This window comes from Protomyces lactucae-debilis, assembly GCF_002105105.1.
Source record: "Protomyces lactucae-debilis strain 12-1054 chromosome Unknown BCR37scaffold_9, whole genome shotgun sequence".
NCBI lineage: Eukaryota > Fungi > Ascomycota > Taphrinomycetes > Taphrinales > Protomycetaceae > Protomyces > Protomyces lactucae-debilis.
The window spans coordinates 536018-557797 of NW_024468001.1; the positions used below are offsets into that span (position 1 = coordinate 536018).

General features: G+C 52.1%; 12 protein-coding genes across 12 annotated transcripts; 5 read left to right on the forward strand and 7 right to left on the reverse strand.

Moving 5' to 3' along the window:
* Nucleotides 1–48: 48 nt before the first annotated feature.
* On the forward strand, nt 49–807 carry BCR37DRAFT_347047 (putative Shwachman-Bodian-diamond syndrome protein; the record flags this gene model as incomplete). The annotated part of the gene is made up of 1 exon (XM_040867740.1): nt 49–807. One exon carries the CDS (start codon nt 49–51, stop codon nt 805–807), a length of 759 nt encoding a protein of 252 aa, XP_040725564.1.
* Nucleotides 808–1299: 492 nt separating this feature from the next.
* Nucleotides 1300–3125, reverse strand: BCR37DRAFT_319773 (uncharacterized protein). The gene has a single exon (XM_040866986.1). It carries the CDS (start codon nt 2890–2892, stop codon nt 1792–1794), a length of 1101 nt encoding a protein of 366 aa, XP_040725565.1. The 5' UTR covers nt 2893–3125; the 3' UTR covers nt 1300–1791.
* Nucleotides 3072–4677, reverse strand: BCR37DRAFT_319017 (Ribophorin I). The gene has a single exon (XM_040866980.1). The coding sequence runs from the start codon at nt 4593–4595 to the stop codon at nt 3252–3254; it is 1344 nt and encodes a 447-aa protein (XP_040725566.1). The 5' UTR covers nt 4596–4677; the 3' UTR covers nt 3072–3251.
* A 1781-nt stretch (nt 4678–6458) lies between these two features.
* Nucleotides 6459–7948, reverse strand: BCR37DRAFT_379724 (eukaryotic translation initiation factor 2 subunit alpha). The gene has a single exon (XM_040869323.1). The coding sequence runs from the start codon at nt 7526–7528 to the stop codon at nt 6599–6601; it is 930 nt and encodes a 309-aa protein (XP_040725567.1). The 5' UTR covers nt 7529–7948; the 3' UTR covers nt 6459–6598.
* Nucleotides 7581–8725, forward strand: BCR37DRAFT_319093 (uncharacterized protein). Its single transcript, XM_040866984.1, has one exon. The coding sequence runs from the start codon at nt 7675–7677 to the stop codon at nt 8596–8598; it is 924 nt and encodes a 307-aa protein (XP_040725568.1). The 5' UTR covers nt 7581–7674; the 3' UTR covers nt 8599–8725.
* BCR37DRAFT_402704 (alpha-helical ferredoxin) lies at nt 8666–9423 on the reverse strand (the record flags this gene model as incomplete). The annotated part of the gene is made up of 2 exons (XM_040871930.1): nt 8666–9350; nt 9401–9423. 2 exons carry the CDS (start codon nt 9421–9423, stop codon nt 8666–8668), a joined length of 708 nt encoding a protein of 235 aa, XP_040725569.1.
* A 199-nt stretch (nt 9424–9622) lies between these two features.
* On the reverse strand, nt 9623–11731 carry BCR37DRAFT_379726 (dihydroxy-acid/6-phosphogluconate dehydratase). Its single transcript, XM_040869324.1, has one exon. The coding sequence runs from the start codon at nt 11617–11619 to the stop codon at nt 9754–9756; it is 1866 nt and encodes a 621-aa protein (XP_040725570.1). The 5' UTR covers nt 11620–11731; the 3' UTR covers nt 9623–9753.
* On the forward strand, nt 11719–13402 carry BCR37DRAFT_408905 (mitochondrial distribution and morphology protein 10; the record flags this gene model as incomplete). Its single annotated transcript, XM_040872146.1, has 2 exons — nt 11719–12685; nt 12728–13402. The coding sequence occupies 2 exons, from the start codon at nt 11719–11721 to the stop codon at nt 12952–12954; spliced, it is 1194 nt and encodes a 397-aa protein (XP_040725571.1). The 3' UTR covers nt 12955–13402.
* On the forward strand, nt 13114–13968 carry BCR37DRAFT_392903 (uncharacterized protein; the record flags this gene model as incomplete). Its single annotated transcript, XM_040871222.1, has 1 exon — nt 13114–13968. One exon carries the CDS (start codon nt 13114–13116, stop codon nt 13966–13968), a length of 855 nt encoding a protein of 284 aa, XP_040725572.1.
* A 141-nt stretch (nt 13969–14109) lies between these two features.
* Nucleotides 14110–14820, forward strand: BCR37DRAFT_337753 (uncharacterized protein; the record flags this gene model as incomplete). The annotated part of the gene is made up of 1 exon (XM_040867277.1): nt 14110–14820. A coding segment is annotated over one exon (711 nt), but the record flags the coding sequence as incomplete, so codon positions are not given.
* A 121-nt stretch (nt 14821–14941) lies between these two features.
* Nucleotides 14942–16890, reverse strand: BCR37DRAFT_379731 (methylenetetrahydrofolate reductase-domain-containing protein). Its single transcript, XM_040869325.1, has one exon. The coding sequence runs from the start codon at nt 16852–16854 to the stop codon at nt 15076–15078; it is 1779 nt and encodes a 592-aa protein (XP_040725574.1). The 5' UTR covers nt 16855–16890; the 3' UTR covers nt 14942–15075.
* A 151-nt stretch (nt 16891–17041) lies between these two features.
* On the reverse strand, nt 17042–19601 carry BCR37DRAFT_379733 (endo-1,3(4)-beta-glucanase). The gene has a single exon (XM_040869326.1). It carries the CDS (start codon nt 19507–19509, stop codon nt 17203–17205), a length of 2307 nt encoding a protein of 768 aa, XP_040725575.1. The 5' UTR covers nt 19510–19601; the 3' UTR covers nt 17042–17202.
* Between the last annotated feature and the right edge of the window lie 2179 nt (nt 19602–21780).

A 21780-nucleotide genomic window follows, 5' to 3' on the forward strand; every position in this document is an offset into this window, starting at 1 on the left:
TACAAATTTCTTGAAACAGCGGCAAGGCTCACAACCACATAGCCCAAGATGCCCATCAACCAGCCTAGCAACCAGATCAAGCTCACCAATGTCTCCGTGGTGCGCTACAAGCGATCTGGCAAGCGGTTTGAACTAGCAGCGTACAAGAACAAAGTGCTCGAATGGCGTGCTGGCACAGAGAAGGATATTGACGAAGTCTTGCAAATCGACAGCATCTTTGCGAATGTCTCCAAAGGAGCTGTCGCCTCGAACGATGACATCAAGAAGGCATTTGGTGAGAAGCCCAAGGAAGACATTATCCAGGAGATCCTCAAGAAGGGCGAGTTGCAAGTAGGCGATAAGGAACGCGGTGCTATGACTGAAAATACCTTCAAGGACATTGTGCAAATCATCTGCGACAAGACTGTAGATCCTACCAGCAAGCGGCCGTACACAGCAGGCATGATTGAGAAAGCGCTGCACGATCTTGGCTTTTCCACATCAACGAATAAGCCAGCAAAGAGCCAAGCACTCGATGCTATCAAGCAGTTGCAGGCTGCCAAGACCCTACCCATCACACGCGCTCTCATGAAGATTCGCATTACATGCACTGCCAAGGAAGGCAAACTAGTCAGGGAGCAGCTACGAGCTCTGTTTGAATCGCTTGAAGAAGACAGCGTCAGTGCCGAGCTTGAGATGGTCGGCAGCGTGCAGCCAGGGTCATTCCGAGCCATTGGTGATCTCATTCGAGAGCATACGCGCGGCAAGGGTCAGATTGAAGTTCTCAACTTTAGTCAAAGCACCGAGGGCGACGAGAGCTGGAATTGAGAAGCCAATTGCTCTCATGTTGTGTAAGCTGCGCCGATGCGTTCAGTCTTTCCGTCGACGCGAGCTCAATACAGCTTCATTCAGACTATGCTTGTCCATCAGGTCAGACGATCGGAAAAGTAGCAATTGGGAGGTTAACCTTGATTACGAATCGGTCAGCCACATGTCGGCCAAGGCTGCCCAAACCTACGAATCAGCAGGAATCTGCTAAGCTCTAATCCCGATCTGCGCATGAAATGGGTCATATACCAACATCAATCCAGCTCCTGAGCTGCTCGCTGCGCCAGATTCTTCAAACTATCAATGATGAAATTGCAGTCTGACCGCCTTCTGTGAGCTTTCGAGCTAGGTGAGTGCGGAAAGTTTATCAAGGAGAGTGGCGTGAGCATGGGAATATCCTTGCAGTACGTGACATGAGTGGTGAAGGGCTCTCTTCGTATGCAATTGCTGTGCTCTTGCAGATATCGAGGGCGCTGGCAGTACGAGGAAGTGGATTAGCCCTACAGGTCCCAGGACGCTTGACATGACAAATGTTCAGATGTCGGTAACAACCTGCCTTCAGCCGACCACTAAGACCTTCTAAGCATTTGGTTCTAGAGTGGCAAAAGGGCAATCAGCGCTTGTTGCTGTTGTGTTGTATTTGGATCGTAACAAGAACGCATATATCGCTAGCACCCCACACATGACCTGCCCTTGGACCTATTGGTTTCACGGTTTAGGGTTGACGATCTCAAGAAAGAGCGAATCTAGCTTCTTGATCATGAGAAGAAGTGCGACAACTTGACAGCTAGGTTGCCGGGATACTGTCTTCCAGTCATGAAGAGTGTGTTCCCAATGCATCAAAAGAAGCTTTATGATTTCGCAAACTCTGGCTCGGCACTGTCGGCACCGTGACCAGACATGTGCTCAATCAACATCATCATTTTGAATATCGAGAGGCATGGAACAAGCAAATCGGAATATAGGATATCTTAATAAAGCGGTCTAGAGGTCTTTGATTTGCTGGTGCCTCGAGTGGTTGCGTTCAGAGTTTGAGTTGCCTTCTGAAAAACACCCAAGACGTTGAAAAGCCTTGACGACCTTGATCATTTTTTGCAAGATCGTAGCCGGCCTCGAGGGTTCAAATTCGGGCAGAAGCTCTGTTCCCAGCGTAACACATGAATTCATGTAACGCCACTCGATCGGTTGCCGTCCGGCGCGAACAACGGGTGGTTTCAGGACCCCTTGCTGGACGACATCTTTGACCAAATTGATAGGACATTCCACTTGAATAACGCATAGCCAACTCTGCGCCGCCACTTGGACTTCGACCTCGACATAGTGACCGATCCAGGCACCTTGTAAAGCGCGAATATTCTCAACGCCACGGAGCACGCATGCCAGACTCCCGCGTACTTGAGTCGGCTGAGGTCGCTTCGACCGAAATCCCTGAAACCATGCGTAATCATTGAATGGAGAATAAGAGTTCCACCACGACATGATGGCGCTTTTCAAAGACTTTGTACCAGATTGGGTATGCGGGACTGGTATTTGTGTCCACATGGTTATGGGTGGAGGTCGACGCTCAAGATCGTCGGCGAGCACATCATCGTTGAGACTGTCGCTCTGGGGTCTGAGCGGCATAGCCGAACGACGGCGGCGGCGGACTGGCGCAATGAGCATAGCAGCACGAACTGCATTGATCTTGAGCTCATTCTCGGTCGGCTCGCATATCGAGGCTTTGAAGACCGAAAATCCACAAGGGATACGCGCTGCGCTCGCATCAAGATCGGTTGGAAGAATCTCAATCTCGACGTCTAGCTGGCTTTTGCCGAAGCTGTAACGACTAGAGCATTGGGTGAGCACGATGGGCTCTGGGTGCATATCTGAGACAGCATACTCTTTCATTTGCTTGGCTTTGGCGTAAAGTGCATCTTGGGCAGCTCTGATGCGCATGAAAAAGCGAGACGTGGAGTCAGTCGACTCTGGATAAGATCGAGTAAATGGCGAGCAGCAGGCCCTGGTCACGACGACGGGCTCCGGATGAGCACGCGCACTGACGTTGCAGTCAAGCGCGCAAGAACGCTCAGCTCTTTGGTTGGCCATATTGTAAGATGTCTTCAGCTTGACAAGAGACACAGTGAGAGGATCGAGACAACGAGCCTAAAAGGCTGAGCAATCGCGCATGTAGACGTGTCATGACGCATGAACAGGTGATGTGATCAACCTGAGTCATGAGGACGAAGCGCTCGAGGCTCAGGCTCTAGAGGGTCACAGCTCATGTGTTTAATCTGAGTCATGAAGACGAAGCGCTCGAGGCTCAGGTTCTAGAGGGCCAAGCTTCCAGATACGGAACGATCAGATGGAATTCCACATCCCGATGTATTGACGGTAGCATTCATCATCTATCTGGAGAATCAATTGAAAAAGTCGACACAAAAGTCGCTGATCAATGGCTAGAAAGTCTATAAGATTTTGTTGGCCACGATGCTCAGAGCAAAGATGGCACCAATAGCCAAAGTGACCACAAGCGGTTTGCGTAGATGATCTGCCGTCGTGTACTCATATGCAATGAGCAGCTCCCTACGAGCTAGGTCATCGGTCAAGTCACTTGCTTCAAAGGCAACCACAGTCCTACCAACAGTATCCATAAAAGTCTTCTTGACGCCACGGGTCTCCTTGCTGTGTGGCACGTACGTCTCAATCTGTTTGATTTTGGCGCCTTCTGGCAAGATGACCTTGACAAGTACGTCGTCGTATGCAACATTGTCGACGCCCTCCATGAATGGCACACGGAGATAGTGCTGATTGCCAGACTTTGTCATGAAGCGGCCAAGGTTATTGTTCCAGCCAAGAGTGAACGTGTAGTTCCAGTTGCCAAAGATGGGATAGCGCGGTGTGATTTCGAGCTGTGCGTCAAATTTGTTTTTGCGGAAGCGCGAGGTAGAGACATTGCCAATCTCATCTGTGTAGTAGACATCGCGCGTGCCTTTTGGAAGCTTGAATGCCATTGCCTTGATTGCAGAAGAGGGTCCAGGTCGCTGTCTGCTAGAGAACTCAATACGGTCGAATTGCTTGCGAAGGCGAGCTGCGTCGTTTGTCACAGAGTAGCGATCTTCAAAAGCGATGTTACCACCCCAGTGCGATACATCAATATCGCGTTCAAAGTACTTGACCACTGTGAGAGGAGCTGTGTGCTCAAATCGGATCTTTGCAACCTCGTCTGCGGCGCTAGAGCTATCGTGCTCGTATGGGCCATACGACACTGTGCTGTCAGAGACCTCGCCACCACCAGTGTGTTCCTTGATGTTGCCATTCGGTAACTTCAGCTTTGTCTTTTGCTTTAGTGTCTTGTATGGGCTTGAGACTCTGGTTTCAAACGTGTACTCCAAGAACTGCTTGCCCGTTTGGTCCATGGTCGAAGGCTTTGGCTTGAGCTTGTGGAGCCTGGAGGACGACAAGGACAGAGTGATTTTCTGTCCAGCTGGCAATGCAGAGGGAAGCTCAATGGCCCAATGCTGCTCATCCTTGTTGACCAGGAGGTTGTCTGCCAGATCAGTGGACGCGGTCTTTGTCTTGACTTTTGCCTCCAAATGACTGCCCGTAGCGGCGAGCGGCACGTAGAAGACCGTCTGGGGCTTTGAAGAGATATTTTCAATGATAACGGCGACCTGCTCTGTGACAAAGGAGTGCGTCAGACCGATTGTCCGCAGGGCATTGGTGATTTGCCAGTGTTGCGGGACGGAGGTGAGTGCGTTTGCACCCAGGAACACCGCTGCTGCCCACTTGAGGGGCGCAGGCATCCTCATACTGACTGCCTGGATGCTGTGCTGTGAAGGGCCGCCAGCTGGTCAAGCGGTGAAGCGGTCAAGCAGTGAATGTGTCGTAATGAGCTGCGACGTGTTCGCATCAAGGCGCGTCCCAGGGCACGTGACCAGATGGACTGCCAACATGCAGAGTCAATGCAGAGACTGATTCCAGCTACTTTGATGAAGCTGCCGTCTTGCCTGCGTATCTTCTCCTGTGAGTCTGTGGTGTCCTTCTGAAGCTCAAGAGAAAACAGTCTGAGCTGATCTCATATCCCGGGCTGCCAGCTCTCTCGGGCTACGTACCTGTATGGCAGAGGGTATAGATCACAAGCCTAGCTTCATGCCTCACCTTCCTGTCTCTATCTACGCTGGTGTCTCTCTCTGCGCACATCCTTCTGCGAGTTCATGGATATGCTGTATGACTCAATGACATCAGCCTCATTGCCACAATTGCCGCCCGTATGACTCACGAAGAGCCATCACACCAGCTTGACTCATCATCAGCTTATTGCCCTTCGAAAGCATAAGTAGAACCCCAGATCCTGTCGAATGGTCCTCACTTTTTCTTCCTTACCCACAACTCGCAGGGATCATTCTTTTGAATACCTTCGCAGCTCAAGGGTCCATCTCTCAAACAAATGTCTTGTACCAAAGTCATCACCTGTTCTCCATCTCCAGAGCGTCGCAGCAGTCTTCAAGTCGCGCACGGTGTACACTCCAGTCATCAGTCGTCCTCAGTCGTTATTGCAAGCGAAACCGAACCACTCTCAGCTACGGAAGATTCGCTGTCGTCGAGTATTGACAGCCCGCGCTCTTCGTCTTGGGCGGACATGATGGATGAGGAAGAGGAAGAGGCGTTTGACATTCCTTGGGAAACCAAAGCCTCAACTATCAAGAGCGAAGCTCAAATCTCTTGCATACAAGGCAAGTCCGTCGCCATTTCAAAACAAGCTCCAATCGAGCTTCACTCCTGCGCAAGCTCACAGGCTGAAGAAGAGCTTAAGAGCAAGGACGTCGCTGTTCAAGATGTCTTGGTCGACATCTCTTCAGCAGCCTACTTGTGCACCGCACGCGTGGCAATCATCGAAGAGCTGGCCGAGTACCAGGATGCGACTCATGATGCCAAGATCTGGGCCATCCGCCACCCTCAAAAGACGTTTGAGGCAAGAGCAGAGGTGCCTCCTATCCGTCGACAATGTGCTGCCTTGCGTGGCAAAGCGTACTGGACTGATGCTGACGATGAGGCCGTGCCTCTCTTTCCTTCTGAACCTCTCTCAAGTATTGAAACAGGTAGTATACATGAAAGAAGCACGTCGTGGGCAGATATGGAAGACGATGACGAGTATGACTTTGACATCCCTTGGCTCAAGAAGGCTGAACAGACTGAAGGCGAACGCCAGCCTAGTACGGACGACCTCCATGAACAAAACGCAACATTGGCTCCTCTATCGCTTCTACCCATCGCCTTCCCCCAGCTGAACTCCACTCCTTTCCTCGCATGCGCAGATGAATTTGATTTTGATGAAGAGACTGACATGCCTGATTGTCTTGGAGACTCTCTCGAAGCACAAAACGCTGGGTTGCGACAAGATGAACGCCTTGCCGAGAGACCACAGACTGAAAAACAATCCAGCACTTTATCGGTAAACGTGATGGATGAAGAGCACGAGGGTGCCGAGCTAAACATGCCAGATTGGGGGCACCCGACAGAAAAAGGCCAGAAGGATGCAGTGAGCGAAAAATGCCTGCCGTCCTATGCTCATGCCTCCCTCTTTGCAAGTCGTTGGAGACTCTGCCAGCAGATGCAACATCAGGGTGCATTGCAAATTACACTTTGTCATTGATGGATACAAGCATAGCATAGCGAGCCTCAGATATAGTTGAATGAAAGCCACTGAAACTATAGAGTTCACAATGAAGAGACTGCCTTGAACTATAAGTCTAATGCTTAAACGACCAGGAGCCTTGATGCTGGACATGCTGAAAGATGCACGATAACAGATTTATGCATCTGACTCTTCCGAGTCGCTATTCTCATCTCCCGAGACCTCCAAGTTGTCTTGCTCCGCCTTGGCCATGAGCTGCTGCAACTCGAGCTCATCCGCATCGGATTGTGCCTTTGGCTTCATCTTGACAACGAGATGTCCGCCTTGCTCCTCGATACTCTTCCGAATCTCCTCAATGGCCGATTCGAGCAGCTGCACGCCAATGGTCTTGTCGAGTGCGTTTGTGAGCACAACAAAGAGGGGTGCAGCCACGAGTTTCACTTGTACACCCGTTTCCTTCTCATCTGGGTGCGTCGTCTTCTCACCCTTGCGCAAGGCTGTGCGGATCGCCTCAATGCCTTCATAGCCAAAGCAGGTCACCTCGATATCCGCACGGATTTTGATGGCCTGGGGCGTCAACCGCCGAGCGATCTGGGCGAGCAAATCTTTGCGAACATCATCCGATGGGAATTGAATGCCCTGAAAGACTTGGTCTGGTTGAGTGATGGCGAGTTTGAAGGCATCATAGGCGTGTGTGTACTTTTTGTACAGGGGCCATCCGACAGCTTGGTAGAGTTCTTCCAGCACCAAGCTGTGCTTGTCTGCGATATTGCGCATGATGGAGTGGACAGACTTGGACTTGTTGTAGCGGTCTTCACACTTTGCAATGTCTTCTGGAGAGACACGCCGTTTGGAGAGATCGATGTAGCCCTTTTCCTTGTCGACACGCAATACCACCACGACTTCGTTCCTGCCCACTCGGATGAGCTTCTGGATGGAGCGAATACGCCTTCGGGATAGCTCAGAGAGGAGAATCATGCCTTCGATATTGTCGTACTCGAGGAGACGCACGTATGCGCCCATTTCCGCGATTTGCCTGACATTGACGACGGTGAGTTCTTCGACGTCTGGGAGCTTGTTCTCGTAGTACCTGCATGTCGTGGACATGGCTAGAGGGAGTAGCTGCTGCTTTGTGTCGCTGTCTCTTGCTCTTGATCTTTTCTGCGGCGATTCTAACCCTGGCAGGCTTCTATACTCTACAGTCTATAGACTATACTCTGTACATACTATAGCTACAGTCTATAGCCAGCTACATGGCATATGCAGCCCTCAACGACTTCACAGACGCCATCGAGGCACTCCCAGCAGACCTCGTGCGCAACTTCACCCTCCTCCGCGAAGTAGAGTCCAAGACACTCGCGCTCCAGCAATCCCTCATCTCTGAGATCCGATTCTTTATGGATGCGCTACCTGTTGCGCAAGACGCGACACCTGCTGCGTATGAACAACTCACGCGCATCAAGGAGCTCATCATGCAAGGTTTTGCGTATAGTGATGAAAAGGTCTCTGTTGCCAGTACAGCAGCCGATACCGTGCAGAAGCACATGCTGCGTATTGAGCGAGACTACCACTTGATTGAGCAGGAAATACCCAGGCGCATCAGGGAGGGTAGTCCGCCGCCTCAAATCACAACCGTTGCCAGTGCTATGCGAAATGCACCGAAGCGTGTAGAGACACCCAAGAAGCCACAGGGACAGAGCGCTCGAGCCATGGCTGCTGCAGCTGCGGCGGCGGCGGCGGCGGCGGTTCAAGCGCAAGCAGCATCCAGTCTAGCACATAGTCATGGTGTGCTGCCTGCTCAAGCGACGTTCCATGCGCCTGCGTCACGCGATGAGACGACGACGCCGCAGCCTGTGTTCTCTCGGCATGGGAGACAGTCGAAGCCAAGACGGCGCAGTATGTCCCCTTCTGCACCGAGTGGGAAACTCTCAGCAGCGGCAGCAGCAGCAGCACAAGCGGCAGCACAAGCAGCGGCAGCAGCGGCGAATGAAGATGAACCGACATACTGCTACTGCAACCAAGTCTCGTATGGCGAAATGGTCGCGTGTGATGGAGACGAGTGTGAGCGGGAATGGTTCCATCTTGCGTGTGTCAACTTGACGGCACCGCCCAAGGGGAGCTGGTACTGCGATGCCTGTAAGAAGCAGCAGGCGCCGACATCACGACGACGGCGGTAGGTGACGTAGAAGCAGATACTAAACAGACTTTCCTATGATCCTTCCATAAACTATCGCACGAGCTGTTCTAGTTCTTTGCAACGAGCATCTTCTTGATGTTGGCTATGCCGAGACCCGGGTTGAGACCCTTGGGGCAGGTTCGCGCACAGTTCATGATGGTGTGGCAGCGGTAGAGGGACATGCTGTTTTGTAGCATATCACGACGCTCCTGACCACGCTGGTCACGCGAGTCAATCAACCACCTGTATGCCTGCATCAGCACGGCAGGACCCAAGTACTCCTCGGAGTTCCACCAGTAACTCGGACAAGAGGTGGAGCAGCATGCACAGAGGATACACTCGTACAAGCCATCGAGCTTACGACGGTCTTCCTTGCTCTGACGAATCTCAGTGCCGTCTGCTGGGAAATCACCTTCGTTGCGCTGGAGGTATGGCTTGATGGCCTTGTACTGCTTGTAGAACTGTGTCAAGTCAGGAACGATATCCTTGACGACGTACGTGTGAGGAAGCGGGTAAATCTTGGTCTCCTTGTCTGGGTTGATGCGGCAAAGACATGCCAAGGTGTTTTGTCCATCGATGTTCATGGCACACGAGCCACAAATACCTTCACGACACGACCTGCGGAAGGTGAGGGTTGGGTCGAGGTCGTTCTTGATCTTGATGATGGCATCGAGGACCATGGGACCACACTTGTTGAGGTCAAGATTGTACTCTTGCATGCGCGGCTTCTCCTCGGGCGTGTCTGGTGACCATCTGTGGTTGTTAGCAAGCTAAATAAGGTAGTCTAGTAGCGCTGGACGTGCCTGTAGATGTGGAACTTCTTCATCTTTGGCTCCTTCTGTGTGCGGGGTGCCTGCTCTGAGGTGGCCACGGATGCGCGTGCAGCTGGAGATGAGGCGATGGAGCGTGTGAGTGCCTTGTAGGCTGGGAGGGCTCTTGAACGGGCTAGCATTGGGGATGTTGGTGTAGAACAAGTAGTAGTAGCAGAGTAAGTGTAGACTGTGTAGTGTAGGAGAGAGTCCATTGTGTAAGCAAATTTGATTGGCTGCCGGGGATGCCGGACACACCCGCAGCAGTCACAACTACTTCACGCCTATTTCTGCTACTTCTTCACAGCTATTGCTGCTATTGCTTGGTCAGAACAGATACAGACAGCCTACGCATCCGTCACACACCCCTCGCTCGCATTCGACACGTTCTTCGCAAACTTGTACAGCGTCCCCCGGGTATACTTCAACGCAGGTGCAGTCCATGCAGCACGCCGCCTAGCCAGCACCTCCTCGTCCACATTCAGGTTGAGCACCTTGCTCTCTGCATTGATCTCAATCTCATCTCCATCCTCCACAAGTGCAATGGGCCCGCCTTCCTGTGCTTCAGGCACAATATGTCCAATCAAGAACCCATGCGAACCACCAGAGAACCGACCATCCGTCAGCAAGGCCACATCCTGGCCCAATCCCATGCCCATGATTGCACTCGATGGCTTCAGCATCTCCGGCATACCAGGACCACCCTTCGGGCCCTCATACCGAATCACAGCCACTGCTTTTTCACCCTTCTTGAATTTGCCTTGCTCGAGTGCTTCAATGAACAAGTCTTCATCATCAAACACTTTCGCCGGGCCTTTGAAGGAGAGACCTTCCTTGCCTGTAATCTTGGCCACCGAACCACCGGGGGCAAGCGTACCACGCAAAATCTGAATATGACCCGTCTTCTTGATCGGATTCGAGAGGGGACGAATGATGTCCTGACCCTCCGGCAAATCCTTGACCTCTTCCAAGTTCTCAGAGAGTGTCTTACCAGTGACTGTCATGATACTGCCGTCCATAAGACCTTCGCGAATTAGGTACTTCATGACTGCAGGAATGCCACCAATCTTGAACAAGTCATCCATCACATACTTACCAGACGGCTTCATATCCGCCAAAAAGGGGATGCGATCAGAGACACTTTGGAAATCGCCAATATCCAGCTGCACATCCATACTTCGCGCAATGGCAAGCAGATGCAGCACAGCATTGGTCGAGCCACCAATCGCCATCGTCAATACCATGGCATTCTCAAAGGCAGCACGCGTCATGATATCGCGCGGCTTGATGTCACGCTCCAGCAAAATCTTGATGGCTGCACCCGCAGCACGACACTCGGCCATCTTTTCCGGTGATTCAGCAGGCGTCGAGGAAGAGCCCGGTAGAGAGATACCCATGGCTTCAGCGGCACTCGCCATGGTGTTGGCTGTGTAAATACCACCACACGCACCTGCTCCAGGACATGCATGACGAATGATATCCTTGCGTGTCGATTCATCAATGTTGCCACTAATGTACTCGCCATACGCTTGAAAAGCAGAGATGATGTCGATGTCCTTGTTACCCTGCGTCTTGGCACATCCGGCCTTGATGGTACCACCATAGACCATGATACTCGGTCTATTGACACGACCCATGGCAATCATGACACCTGGCATGTTCTTGTCACAACCAGGCAAGGAAATATTGGCATCATAGTGTTGCCCGCCCATCACAGTTTCCACAGAATCGGCAATGATTTCACGCGACTGCAATGAGTAGCGCATGCCTTTTGTTCCCATGGAGATACCATCCGAGACACCAATCGTATTGAAGCGATACCCAATCAAGCCAGCGTCCTGCACGCCCTTCTTCACTTCTGCTGCGAGATCCATGAGATGCATGTTGCATGGATTGCCCTCATACCAAACACTGGAAATACCGACCTGTGCCTTGGACATGTCTGACTCTGAGAGGCCAGTTGCATACAGCATGGCCTGTGAGGCGCCTTGTGATTTGGGTTGGGTGATGTGCTTGGAGTGCGCATTGAGTTCCTTGAGCTGGGCACGGGATGTGTGGAATTGCCGTGACATGGTGCTAGCGAGGTGTCTTGTGGTCATGCTGCAGAGACAGGCCGACACTGAGCTGTGGTAGCACTGGTAGTAGGTGAGCTGGTGAGTAGACGTGCGAGCTGTCTGCTGCGATGAAAATTCGTGCGGCCAATTGCAGCTCATCCATTGACCAGGTCTACTGCTCTGCTCTGCTTGCTCTAGTTTGCTCTAGTCTGCTCTACTCTACTCTGCTCTACTCTGCTCTGCTATGACTGCACGCGGATGAGCGCCGACTTCATCTGGAAGCACTGGAACAAGCAGTATGGCCTCGACCAGGAAAACTTCTACTCCCGCCTGCTCCACACATCCAGTGCACTGCTCGACTTCAAGACACCCACGGGCATTCAGCTCAACTTGACTTCTTTGCCCTCTAGTTACTTTGCAAACTCCCATCGATTGACCATCTTCCCGGGGATCAGTGGGGATATCTCCTTTCTCCATACATCCAGGCCCATCTCGGGCTATGGCCCTACGCGTTCTATACCGCTGCCTCCGTTGCTAGACAGCTATGCCCGTATCAAAAGTGCTGCAGTACGAGATCCCTCGCACTACAATGAAATATGGCACCGTGGACAGCGTGTCGATGTGGCAGATACACTCCTCTTTGGCAGACTCCAACTACCCAATCGTAAGCTAGAGGCCATTTATGCACGGAGACTATCGCCCGTCTCGCAGATGATTCTGACGGCTGTGAGTGATCGTAAGATGCCCAATGGCGGGACTGTCTTTGTGCAATACCAACAAGACTATGGCAAGTACAGTAATGAGTTTGTCTATAATACAGACGATGCACTCATTGGATATCGATGTATGCGCAACTTGGGATACGATGCTGAAGTCTTGTCTGCAATGCACACGGATGAACCAGCTGTTCGCCCAGCCAAAGATGCACCTTTATCGACGTATGGTCGATTTTCTGCTGGCTTTGAAGTGTACTATGGTGCACTGCACCAGTCTGGCGGTCTCTCAGCAGGCATGCGATTTGCGACGCTGCCATCCTATCATGGTCCTCCCACTACCATGACACTCACCTTGAATCCACTCGTCGGTCATTTGAGTGCAACTTATGCCATCAAATCTTCACGGGAAAAGGAAAGAGCGACCTTGGCAACAAGGCTTGATTTCAACATCTTCAGCTACGAGAGCGACTTGTCTGTCGGCGCAGAAATTTGGCAGTTTCCTACACAGCGTGCTGTTCCTGCAGTCTTATCGGAGACGCAAAAGAGAGAAGTACCGCTTGGATTTGAGACTCCTGATGCAAGTCATGCCTTGCCTGCACCTCTGACACAAGAGGGACCCTCAGGGCTCATCAAAGCATCGATACACAGCAATTCGTTGCAAGGCAGGTTGCTCTGGGAAGGCAGAGTGCGCCACTTCCTCGTCAACTTTGGAGGCAAGTTTGACTTGAAGCAGCGCAAGCTCTTCAGTCTGGGTCTTGAGATTCAGTACGGTGCCTGAGCAGTCATAGAACTATTTCCTTTGGCAGCCTTCTTCCCTTTGTCCTCTTTACAAGACTTTGTCTTAGGAAGTCTTCCTTGAACTTCTGCGAAATGATGACAAAGCGACACTGCCCCGGCTTACACGAGCCATGCGCTCCCTTCCTTCCACCGACGCTGCATGGCCCAGTCTTACAAGTCAGCAGAGGGCTACAAGCTAGATGGCAATGCAGCCTTTCGTGAGGGTAACTATGAAAAGGCCCTCACAGCCTATACCCAGGCCATCACGAAAAGTGGCGGCAGGATACTCACCTACTTCACCAATCGAGCGCTCTGCCGGCTACGGCTTGCAGAGTCAGAGGAACAACTTGAAAAGGTGATTGAGGACTGTGAGCATGTACTCGATGCAAAGACAGAGCTGGATGCCACTGTGATGAAGGCGAAATGGTATACAGGACAAGCGCAACTCCGCCTGGGTCGCCCGAACGAAGCGTATACGTCGCTCGTTGCGGCTTATCGTATTGGAATACGGGAGAAGAATCCGACGGCCATTGAAATGTATGAGAAGGTGCTGGAGGCGCGCAAGATGCGCTGGGAGAGGCAGGAGCATAAGCGACTCGAGCAAGATGCCGGGTTGCGCCAAAAGCTGGTCAAGCTGGTGGAACACGACCGTGCATGGCGGCTGCAGGTTGCTGGCGAGGAAGACGTGGAACAGCGCGAGGCCATCACTGCAGAGGCAGATCAGACTCTGGTGCAGCTGCAGGAAATGCTGGCACGCAGCGACACGCGGTATGCGGTGAGGGAAGTGCCGGAATGGCTCATCTGTCCTATCAGCCTAGGCCCCTTTGTGGATCCAGTCCTGACACCCTCTGGCCGGTCATATGAGCGGACGGCCATCATGCAGCACCTCAAGGTGAACCCATTCGACCCCTTGACACGGCAGCCCTTGATTGCAGCCAAGATATTCGATAACCTGGCGCTGCGTGATGCGTGTGAGGCCTTCCTCAAGGACAATGGATGGGCTGTGGACTACTGAGTATGTATACGATATTATGATGACTACCATGGCTGCATGGCAAGCTGTGACTGTGCTATTTTGTGCTGGTTCATGACGCGTCCACGACCACGACCACGAACACCAAGCTGCAAGAGTCAAGGCCTAGACGACGAGGCAGACATGACGCTCGAAGCGACGATGCTCGTGGTAGACAACTCCGAGTGGGCGCAGAATGGCGACTACACGCCTTCCCGCTACGACGCACAGCGCGACGCCGTTCACATGCTCTTCCAGGCCAAAACCAATGCCAACCCAGAATCAGCCGTCGCGCTCATGACCATGGGTGGGCAGGGCCCTGATGTACTCGTGACCTTGACGGATGACTTTGGCAAGATGCTCTCGGCACTTCACTCGACCAAGATTCACGGCTCATCGCACTTCACGACGGCACTGCAGGTCGGACAACTCGCCCTCAAGCACAGACAAAACAAGAACCAGCGCCAGCGCATCATTGTCTTTGTCTGTTCACCGATCCAAGAGGATCAAGCGGCACTCGTCAAGCTGGCCAAGAAGATGAAGAAGAACAGTATCGCTGTGGACTGCATCAATTTTGGTGAAGATGTAGAGAATCAGCCAAAACTCGAGGCTTTCATCTCTGCTATTAGCTCCTCTGACAACTCACATCTCGTCACGATACCAGCTGGAGTCTCCTTGCTATCGGATGGGATTGCACGTTCGGCGATTGTAGGCGGCGACGGAGGAGCAGGCGACGAGGAAGGCGGCGGTGGTGGCGGCAACGACTTTGAATTTGGCGTTGACCCGGCCATGGATCCTGAGCTGGCCATGGCATTGCGCATGTCGCTAGAAGATGAACAGGCGAGACTCAGGGCAGAGACACAGGCTGCTGCGCCGGCTGCATCAGAAACAAAGGAGGAAGACAAGGACACGGAGATGAAGCAGGACAAGCAGGACGATCCACCACAGGCGAATCTATAGCATGAACAAAGAAGAATCCAGTTTCTATGGTCTAGTAGAAGTAGAAGATGCTCGTTGAGAGCTTTTGTGTGCAATCGCCAATGCTAAAACGCTGTTGAATGAAGGTCGTTTTACTTTACAGGACTGCGTCTTGGTTGCACCCATACAAGATCAAGCCTTGCTCAAGGAAGAGACTGGTCGCATGTCCTCAAAGAGCGTGAAAAGGGCATTATCGTCTTGGAAGTCATTGCTCACCAAGACACAGAGGTACCAAGTGTCCATGATACCAGTCAAGAGTTTGCGCGCTGGAGAGTCGGCGTCGTAGGACGTGGCCCAGTCGAGACCAAGGCGATACGCCTCATCTTTCCATGCCAAAAACGAAATGGCCTCGACAATGGTTGGCTGAATGATTTCTTTACCGGGAAAGACTCCCCACGTCACTGCATTGGGACCGTCGCTGTTGGTGTTGGTCTTCAAGTCTCCTTGCTTGTTGACTGCAAAATAGGTATTGGCACGATCTTGCTCGACGCGCTTGATGAATTGAGGCAGCAAGTCTGGGTGCACAAAAATTTCTAGGTATGCCTTTTGATAGACATAGCCATTTGCTGGACCCCAGCCGTACAAGGGATCACTCGACTTGGCGCCATTCACGGCAGGCTGTGAGTTGATGGTCAAGTAGCCTTTGCGATTAATGCTGGCGAGATTTTGCTGAATGATGCTTGCTTCCGGTGCAAGTGCAGATTCGGACCACGGCAAGGAAGGGACTTCACCCAAGCAGTACCGCGCAAAGAGGTCTGCCACGTCTTGAACACTGGCGGGTGTGCCCCACAACTCTGGAACCTGCGATGCTGGGACACGCAAGCCAATTTGGTAGTTTTCTAGCTCACCGAATGCCGGTGACCGTGAATCACCCCATCGACCATTGGGAAACTCATCCCACTCTTTGGTGCGAGCAATATAAGACTTGTGTCTATTTGCCCAAAATATCGGCCTGACGCTCTCGTCCTTGCGATTGAGGCCCAATGACCGCTGCCACGGCATCTCGCGCGGCTTGACGTCCTTGAGTAAGCCAAGTCGCTCGATGATCATGTGTGTAGCCTTTTCGAGGTTCATTGTGTAGAAGTGCAAGTGGCGAATACCATTATCAAGCATTGTTTGACACATCTCTGCAACCAGCTTGGTGCCTCGGTCGCGCACAGCGGCATCGTCATTCTTGACCGGCTCGAGTTCGTCCATGAAATGTTGTGGGATGTGCGCATTGCTCCATTTTGCTCGTCGAAGGAAGGAGTCCCAGCCAGAGATGGGCATCACACCGGGAATGATGGGAACTGTGATGCCCATGTCGCGACACCGTTGTACCCAAGCAAGGAATGCGTCAACGTCGTAGAACATCTGCGTCACAATGAAGTCCGCACCTGCGTCGCACTTTTCCTTGAGGTGGTGCAGACCCATCTCCTTGTCTGTACACTCTGGATGTCCTTCAGAATAGCCTGCTACGCCAATGTCGAAGTAATCACCATACTCCTTCCTGATATACTTGACCAAGTCTGTTGCGTAAGCAAAACCGCCTTCCGTCTTTTCCCACTTTTCCTTGTCGCGTGGTGGATCGCCTCGAAGTGCGAGAATGTTCTGGCAACCTGCGTCGTAGGCGTCCTTGAGCGCCTCCTTAACCTTTTCGGCAGGCATGCCTGTGCAAATCAAGTGCATGCAAGTGTCCAGTCCGAACAACTCTTGTGTCGTGCTCACCATTTCCGTGGTCAGCTCTGCTAGCCGTCCACCGGCACCCCAGGTTACATCGACGAAGAGCGGTGGGCCCCAGTTGGCCATACGTTCAATGCGGTCATACAAGTTTTGCATGCCTGTGCTTGTTTTTGGCGGAAAGAACTCGTAGGAGTAGCTCGGGGGAGCATTGTCCTCTTCATTACGCTTGAGCTTCTTCGAGATGCGCATGGCTGAGCAGATTGAGGACGATGACTGGGTGCAAGGGTGAGTCGAGGTCGTCGCGACGAGAGCAAGAGGCGGCGGGAGGAGCTCAACCCTAAAATGAGATGGGTTGGCAGGAGCACACGCAAATTGAGATACACTTGATTGCAGGGAAGACAAGGCCCAAAGAAAGAAGAGAAGAGTAATGAGCTACGAGGTGTGAAGCGGTAGAAAATAGACGCACTGCAACCCGCCAGTGCATCCGTCTTTAAGAGCATGACGATGGAATCTATGAAGAGAGGCCATTGTTGCTGATGAAGTAAGGTAGACAGCAGGGCTCGCATGTGGTGAAATCATGGGAGAAGCGATCAAGGCCTAATTTGGAGGCGGTGTCTGGCCACCAATCTGATTCTTCGGCTTCGGCTTTGGCTTTGGCTTTGGCTCTGGCGTTGATGTAGGGCGTGGCAGGTCCTTCAGGTACTTCAGGCGGTTCTTGTCACTGTACCCTGTTGCGCCACCACGACCTGCAGCAAGAGTCAGGTACCAGGTAAGAGTAGCTCCATCATCAATGTAAGCCGCCTTGTTGAACTTGACGTCTGCAAAGTACTCAAAACTGACTTTCGGCTTAATGATGCCGTAGTTGGCCATGGCAAGACCTCGCCAGCCGCCCTCAAACGTCTCCCAGACATTTTTGAATACGGCAGACCACTCCTGTTGGACAAACTCGGCTGAACGGAAGAATGAACTGAGCGAGGTCATTGGAAGGACGTGGATTCCATGAATATAAGCGATTTTATCGCCAAACCATGTCGTGTGGAACACTTTTGATTCAAACAAGATACCCGAAACGAAATTGGGGATGAACTTCTTTGGTTGCACCTTGTTGTCCTTGGTCATCAACATGTAGCTTTGCATCGAACGTTTCATCATGGCAAGCATCAAGTTCGCGCGGTCCTCCATGTCCTTGTCCTTGATGACCTGGCCCCAAAGCTTCAGGGCGTAGACCGAGTTGTAGTCTTCCGAGGTGGACTCTTCATCCTTGCCGTATTTGACAGGGACATAGCCGTGGGCCCAAGCATGAGCATCCATCGGACTGAATGCTCGGAGTTGAGGAAAGTTCGGGTCGCTACTGGATGGATTGGCATAGTCTCGCGCCAACATGTTCATAAAGGCTTTGTTTTTCTCGGTGAGCCACGAACTGTCAAGATGTCCGACAAGAGACGCAGCATACAGCACGTAGCCGAAATGGAAGTGATGGTCATTGTAAGTGGGATTGCCGAAATCACAGCTTTGTTGCAGATCAAGTGTCTTTTGTTTCAGAAAACAGCTTGAAATCACACCTTTCCACGTCGAGTCGTAGACCAATGGAGTGGCGTTGGTGCCATCGATGATGCGTCCCAATGCTGCCTTCACGCCTTCTAGGCAATCAGAGGGATCTTCTCCAAGGACTTCTTTCTGGACGAGACAAAGTTGAGCGAATTTTGCGATAGCCTTGGCTGCGAAATAAAAGAATTCTTGGTTTGACTGCGCAGTGATGTTCTGGGTAAGGTCATCAGCAGCTGTTGCTCTGATAAGAGCTTTGACATCTTCAGAGAACCCATCCACCTTGAGTGGTGCAAAGAAACTGTACTCAATTGGCAAGTCTGTCTCCTCGAAAACCAGAGGGTTTCCACCATAACCCTTCATCATCCCCTTTGAGATTGAAGACATCGTGAGGTCTGTGCTGTAAGTCTTGTCCAACTTGATGGAATCTTGCTGGTGTGGATAAAGAAGTGTCAGCAACTCATTGCCCAGAAGCTGAGTCGGTTTGTAGTCAAATGAATACGTGCCATGGTTGTCGGTCACGCTGCCAGCCAAGAGTAGCGTTGTTGGGAAAGTACCCACGTGCTTGTCGTAAACAGCTTCGACAGGCAACGGAGCAAGCGGGCGAAGCGATAAGGTGGTCGAAATAGGTTTCGTCTTACCGTGTTTGCCACCAGAATGCTTGTGCCCCTTCCTCTTGTGAGCTGGCTTTGGTTTGCCGGGCAAGCGGGCCATCTGAATGATTCCGCTGAAGCCAGGCGGGCCGACGAGGAGCGACGTCTCATCGTTAGTGGTCTGAGTGATGGGGAACTCGGTGCCGGCCTGGTTGAATACATAGACAAGCCAAGTATCTGTCAGACTAGTGGTGATGCGGAATTTGTGGAATGCCTTGATGTCTTTTGCAGAGGCAGGTGAGGGCTTCCAATCGACAGCAACAACTTCGGTAAAATCGTTGGTGGTAGAGAAGAAAACAGGCTGCAGATTGCTGTACTCCATGGTGATGAAGGCAGAACCAGGCACAAGAGTCGTGTGCATAGATCCCGAGCCTTCCTTGGGCATCCATGTGACATCAACGGATTCGATACCCAGATTAGACACCTTCATGTCTTGCTCATGGGTCAGCTCTTTGGCGCCAAAGCCAATCGGACAACGGTCCGCAGGTGAATCGAAGTTTGTTACTGGCTTTCCGGGTGGACCGAAGATGAGTTCCGACTGATCGGTGTGGCTGATACACAGAGTGCCGTAGTCTGTTTTGTTCCAGAAGAGGGTGTAGGGCATCTGGTAGACAGGATAGGTATTGTTGGGCACGATCAAGTTGCCGTAGAACTTGTTGGTCTGGATGGGCTTGCCAAGGGCTTCCTTGTCTAACTTGGTGGGCATGATGACTGGCTTGTCCACAACCTTGCTCACAAGATGTGTTGGATCATCCTTTGCGATTGGATTAGTGAAAAGATCACCCGCAAGTGCTGACGTGGCCTAGAAAGTTAGAGATGCTTGCTTATGCTCAACTGTCAATCTTACCAACTGAGCGACTGCCAAGAATGACAGAAGGCTGCTAGAAGGCATCGCAACGCAGAGGTGATAAAATCAATGAGAAGTAGAGATGGCGAGCCTACCCTTGGCATGGATGCGGCTTAAGTACCTGCAGCTCAGGGGTAGACGGGCTAGGCCCGCTGTATTTGCTGACGAACGCATCCGGCTTGCGAAAGTGACAAAGAAGGGAGGAGTAGCAGATCCATTTATAGATCCACTTGGTCGTCCTTGCTTTGCGACCTTGCATGCCAAATGATGACACTTGGCCTGCGAAAATTGTTTGTGCAGCAACCCTGCTGCTCCCCCCCAAGGTCTATACTTCAAGCCATAGCGAAGTATGCCGGATCTTTCTCTATCCTTGAACAGATTCTCGCGATTCAGCATCAAAATGAGGAGTGATGGGTAGCAAATCTTTGTTTTGATGCGAGATTCGCCTGCAGGTTATTTGCGAGCATATTCGGCATCCCCTGGACACACGACCCGGTCGTAGTCGACCATGTGTTGGCAAAGAGAATGCCAGAGATAGCCTATGTTAATCGGCGAGCCGCGGCATTCTGAGCCACTTTAGGCTGTATAAGGTTCAAGTATGTTGACGGAAGCATCTGGAGTGCGGAGCTTTCAAACGACAGCAGGAGCAGTAACCTCTCTCCAGCGTGGCATGTACGATGACCAAGTCATCAACGCTCGACCACAATGTTGAGAGATGAGGGAAAGGCCCAAGCTTCCGTGGTTTGTACCATTCGTTACAGCTGGTGTGTGGTTGGCGCCCTGCTGCAGCTCGAAAAAACAATCTGCCAATTGAGGATTCATCAAGCACTTGCATAGCCAAAAATTTGGTAGGAAGCTCATGAGACGTTGGAGTGATGAGCTAGTCTATCTACTGGCGCAGCGATACAAGGCGGCCATCTGTCTCTCAACATTTTTCTCGTCACTGCCGAGAAAGGTTGTGTTCAGCCATATCGTCAGCGACCATGAAGAGAATGGCGTAGTCGGAATGGAAGGTTTGATGAAGGCATTAACGTTACGAAGAGACTATCTACCGGCGCAGTAGTACAAGGCGGTCATTGACGCACGAGTAGATGGACGGGCTGTAGCAATCCTTGCCACAAACTTGTGTGGCAATGCCTCCCTGGATAGGGCACAGCTGCTCGCCAAAGCAAATGTACGCTGCCGAATTGTAGTTCTGCGAGCCACAAGTAGCCAGTTTCCCAGCGCTTGAAGCATTGCCAGAGAGACCTTGACCTTGTGAAAGTGCGCCATTAGAGCAAGTATAGACACTTGGGTCGTAGCAGGCACCATTGCAGTTTTGGTAGATGACGCCCGATTGAATTGGGCAAAGCTGCTTGTCTTCCCAACATGCGTATGCGCCCGATTGGAATGGAGTGCCAGCACAGGTGCCGGAGAACGTTGGCTTGATGCCGTCGGAAGCAGGTGTGCTTTGAACAGGAGAGTTGACAGCAGGTACAACAGCAGCCGGGGAGCCGCCAGACACTACAGGGACCTGAGGCGTCGAGATCGGGCTGCTTTGGATGGGTGCATTCGAGCCAGTGTTGGAGCCCAGTTGAGGAATGACCAATGGAACAGCGGGTTGCGAGCCGCTGCCAGAGTTTTGCCCAGATGTAGGCTGGACAACGACAGGCGCATTGCCACTAGCAGGAACGACCACGGGTGCTGCGCTGTTGATTGCCGCGGGCGCTTGACTCGCTTGACCTGGAACAACAATGACTGGAATGCCTGCACCGCTGGGCTGAGCTGGAGAAACAACACCAGGAGCAGCTATCACGGGCTGACTTGATGCGACTGGAGCGGCAATAACAACAGTCGATGTCACAGTGTTGGCACTGGCAACCGGAGCAACGTTGGAGCCATCTGATGAGCCAGGGGCAACAATTTGGATGGTGCTTGCTGACGCGGCGATAGGTGCGACGGTGACGACGGCACTGCTGGTCGAGATACCAACAGTCTCGATGACTGTAGTGGTTGAGACAAGGACAGGCATAGATTCCGCCATCATCGAAGTGCTAGCGGAAAGAACAACTGTTTGCATGGAGGTAACGACCACGGACGAGGGCACGACGACAACCAAGTTTGTCGATACACTGATTGCCGGGATACTGA

Coding starts and splice junctions, on each gene's coding strand:
- BCR37DRAFT_379731 (XM_040869325.1), bottom strand. CDS start 16,854: ATGCGCATCTCGAAGAAGCTCAAGCGTAATGAAGAGGACAATGCTCCC.
- BCR37DRAFT_379733 (XM_040869326.1), bottom strand. CDS start 19,509: ATGCCCACCAAGTTAGACAAGGAAGCCCTTGGCAAGCCCATCCAGACC.
- BCR37DRAFT_379724 (XM_040869323.1), bottom strand. CDS start 7,528: ATGTCCACGACATGCAGGTACTACGAGAACAAGCTCCCAGACGTCGAA.
- BCR37DRAFT_319773 (XM_040866986.1), bottom strand. CDS start 2,892: ATGGCCAACCAAAGAGCTGAGCGTTCTTGCGCGCTTGACTGCAACGTC.
- BCR37DRAFT_319093 (XM_040866984.1), top strand. CDS start 7,675: ATGGCATATGCAGCCCTCAACGACTTCACAGACGCCATCGAGGCACTC.
- BCR37DRAFT_379726 (XM_040869324.1), bottom strand. CDS start 11,619: ATGAGCTGCAATTGGCCGCACGAATTTTCATCGCAGCAGACAGCTCGC.
- BCR37DRAFT_319017 (XM_040866980.1), bottom strand. CDS start 4,595: ATGAGGATGCCTGCGCCCCTCAAGTGGGCAGCAGCGGTGTTCCTGGGT.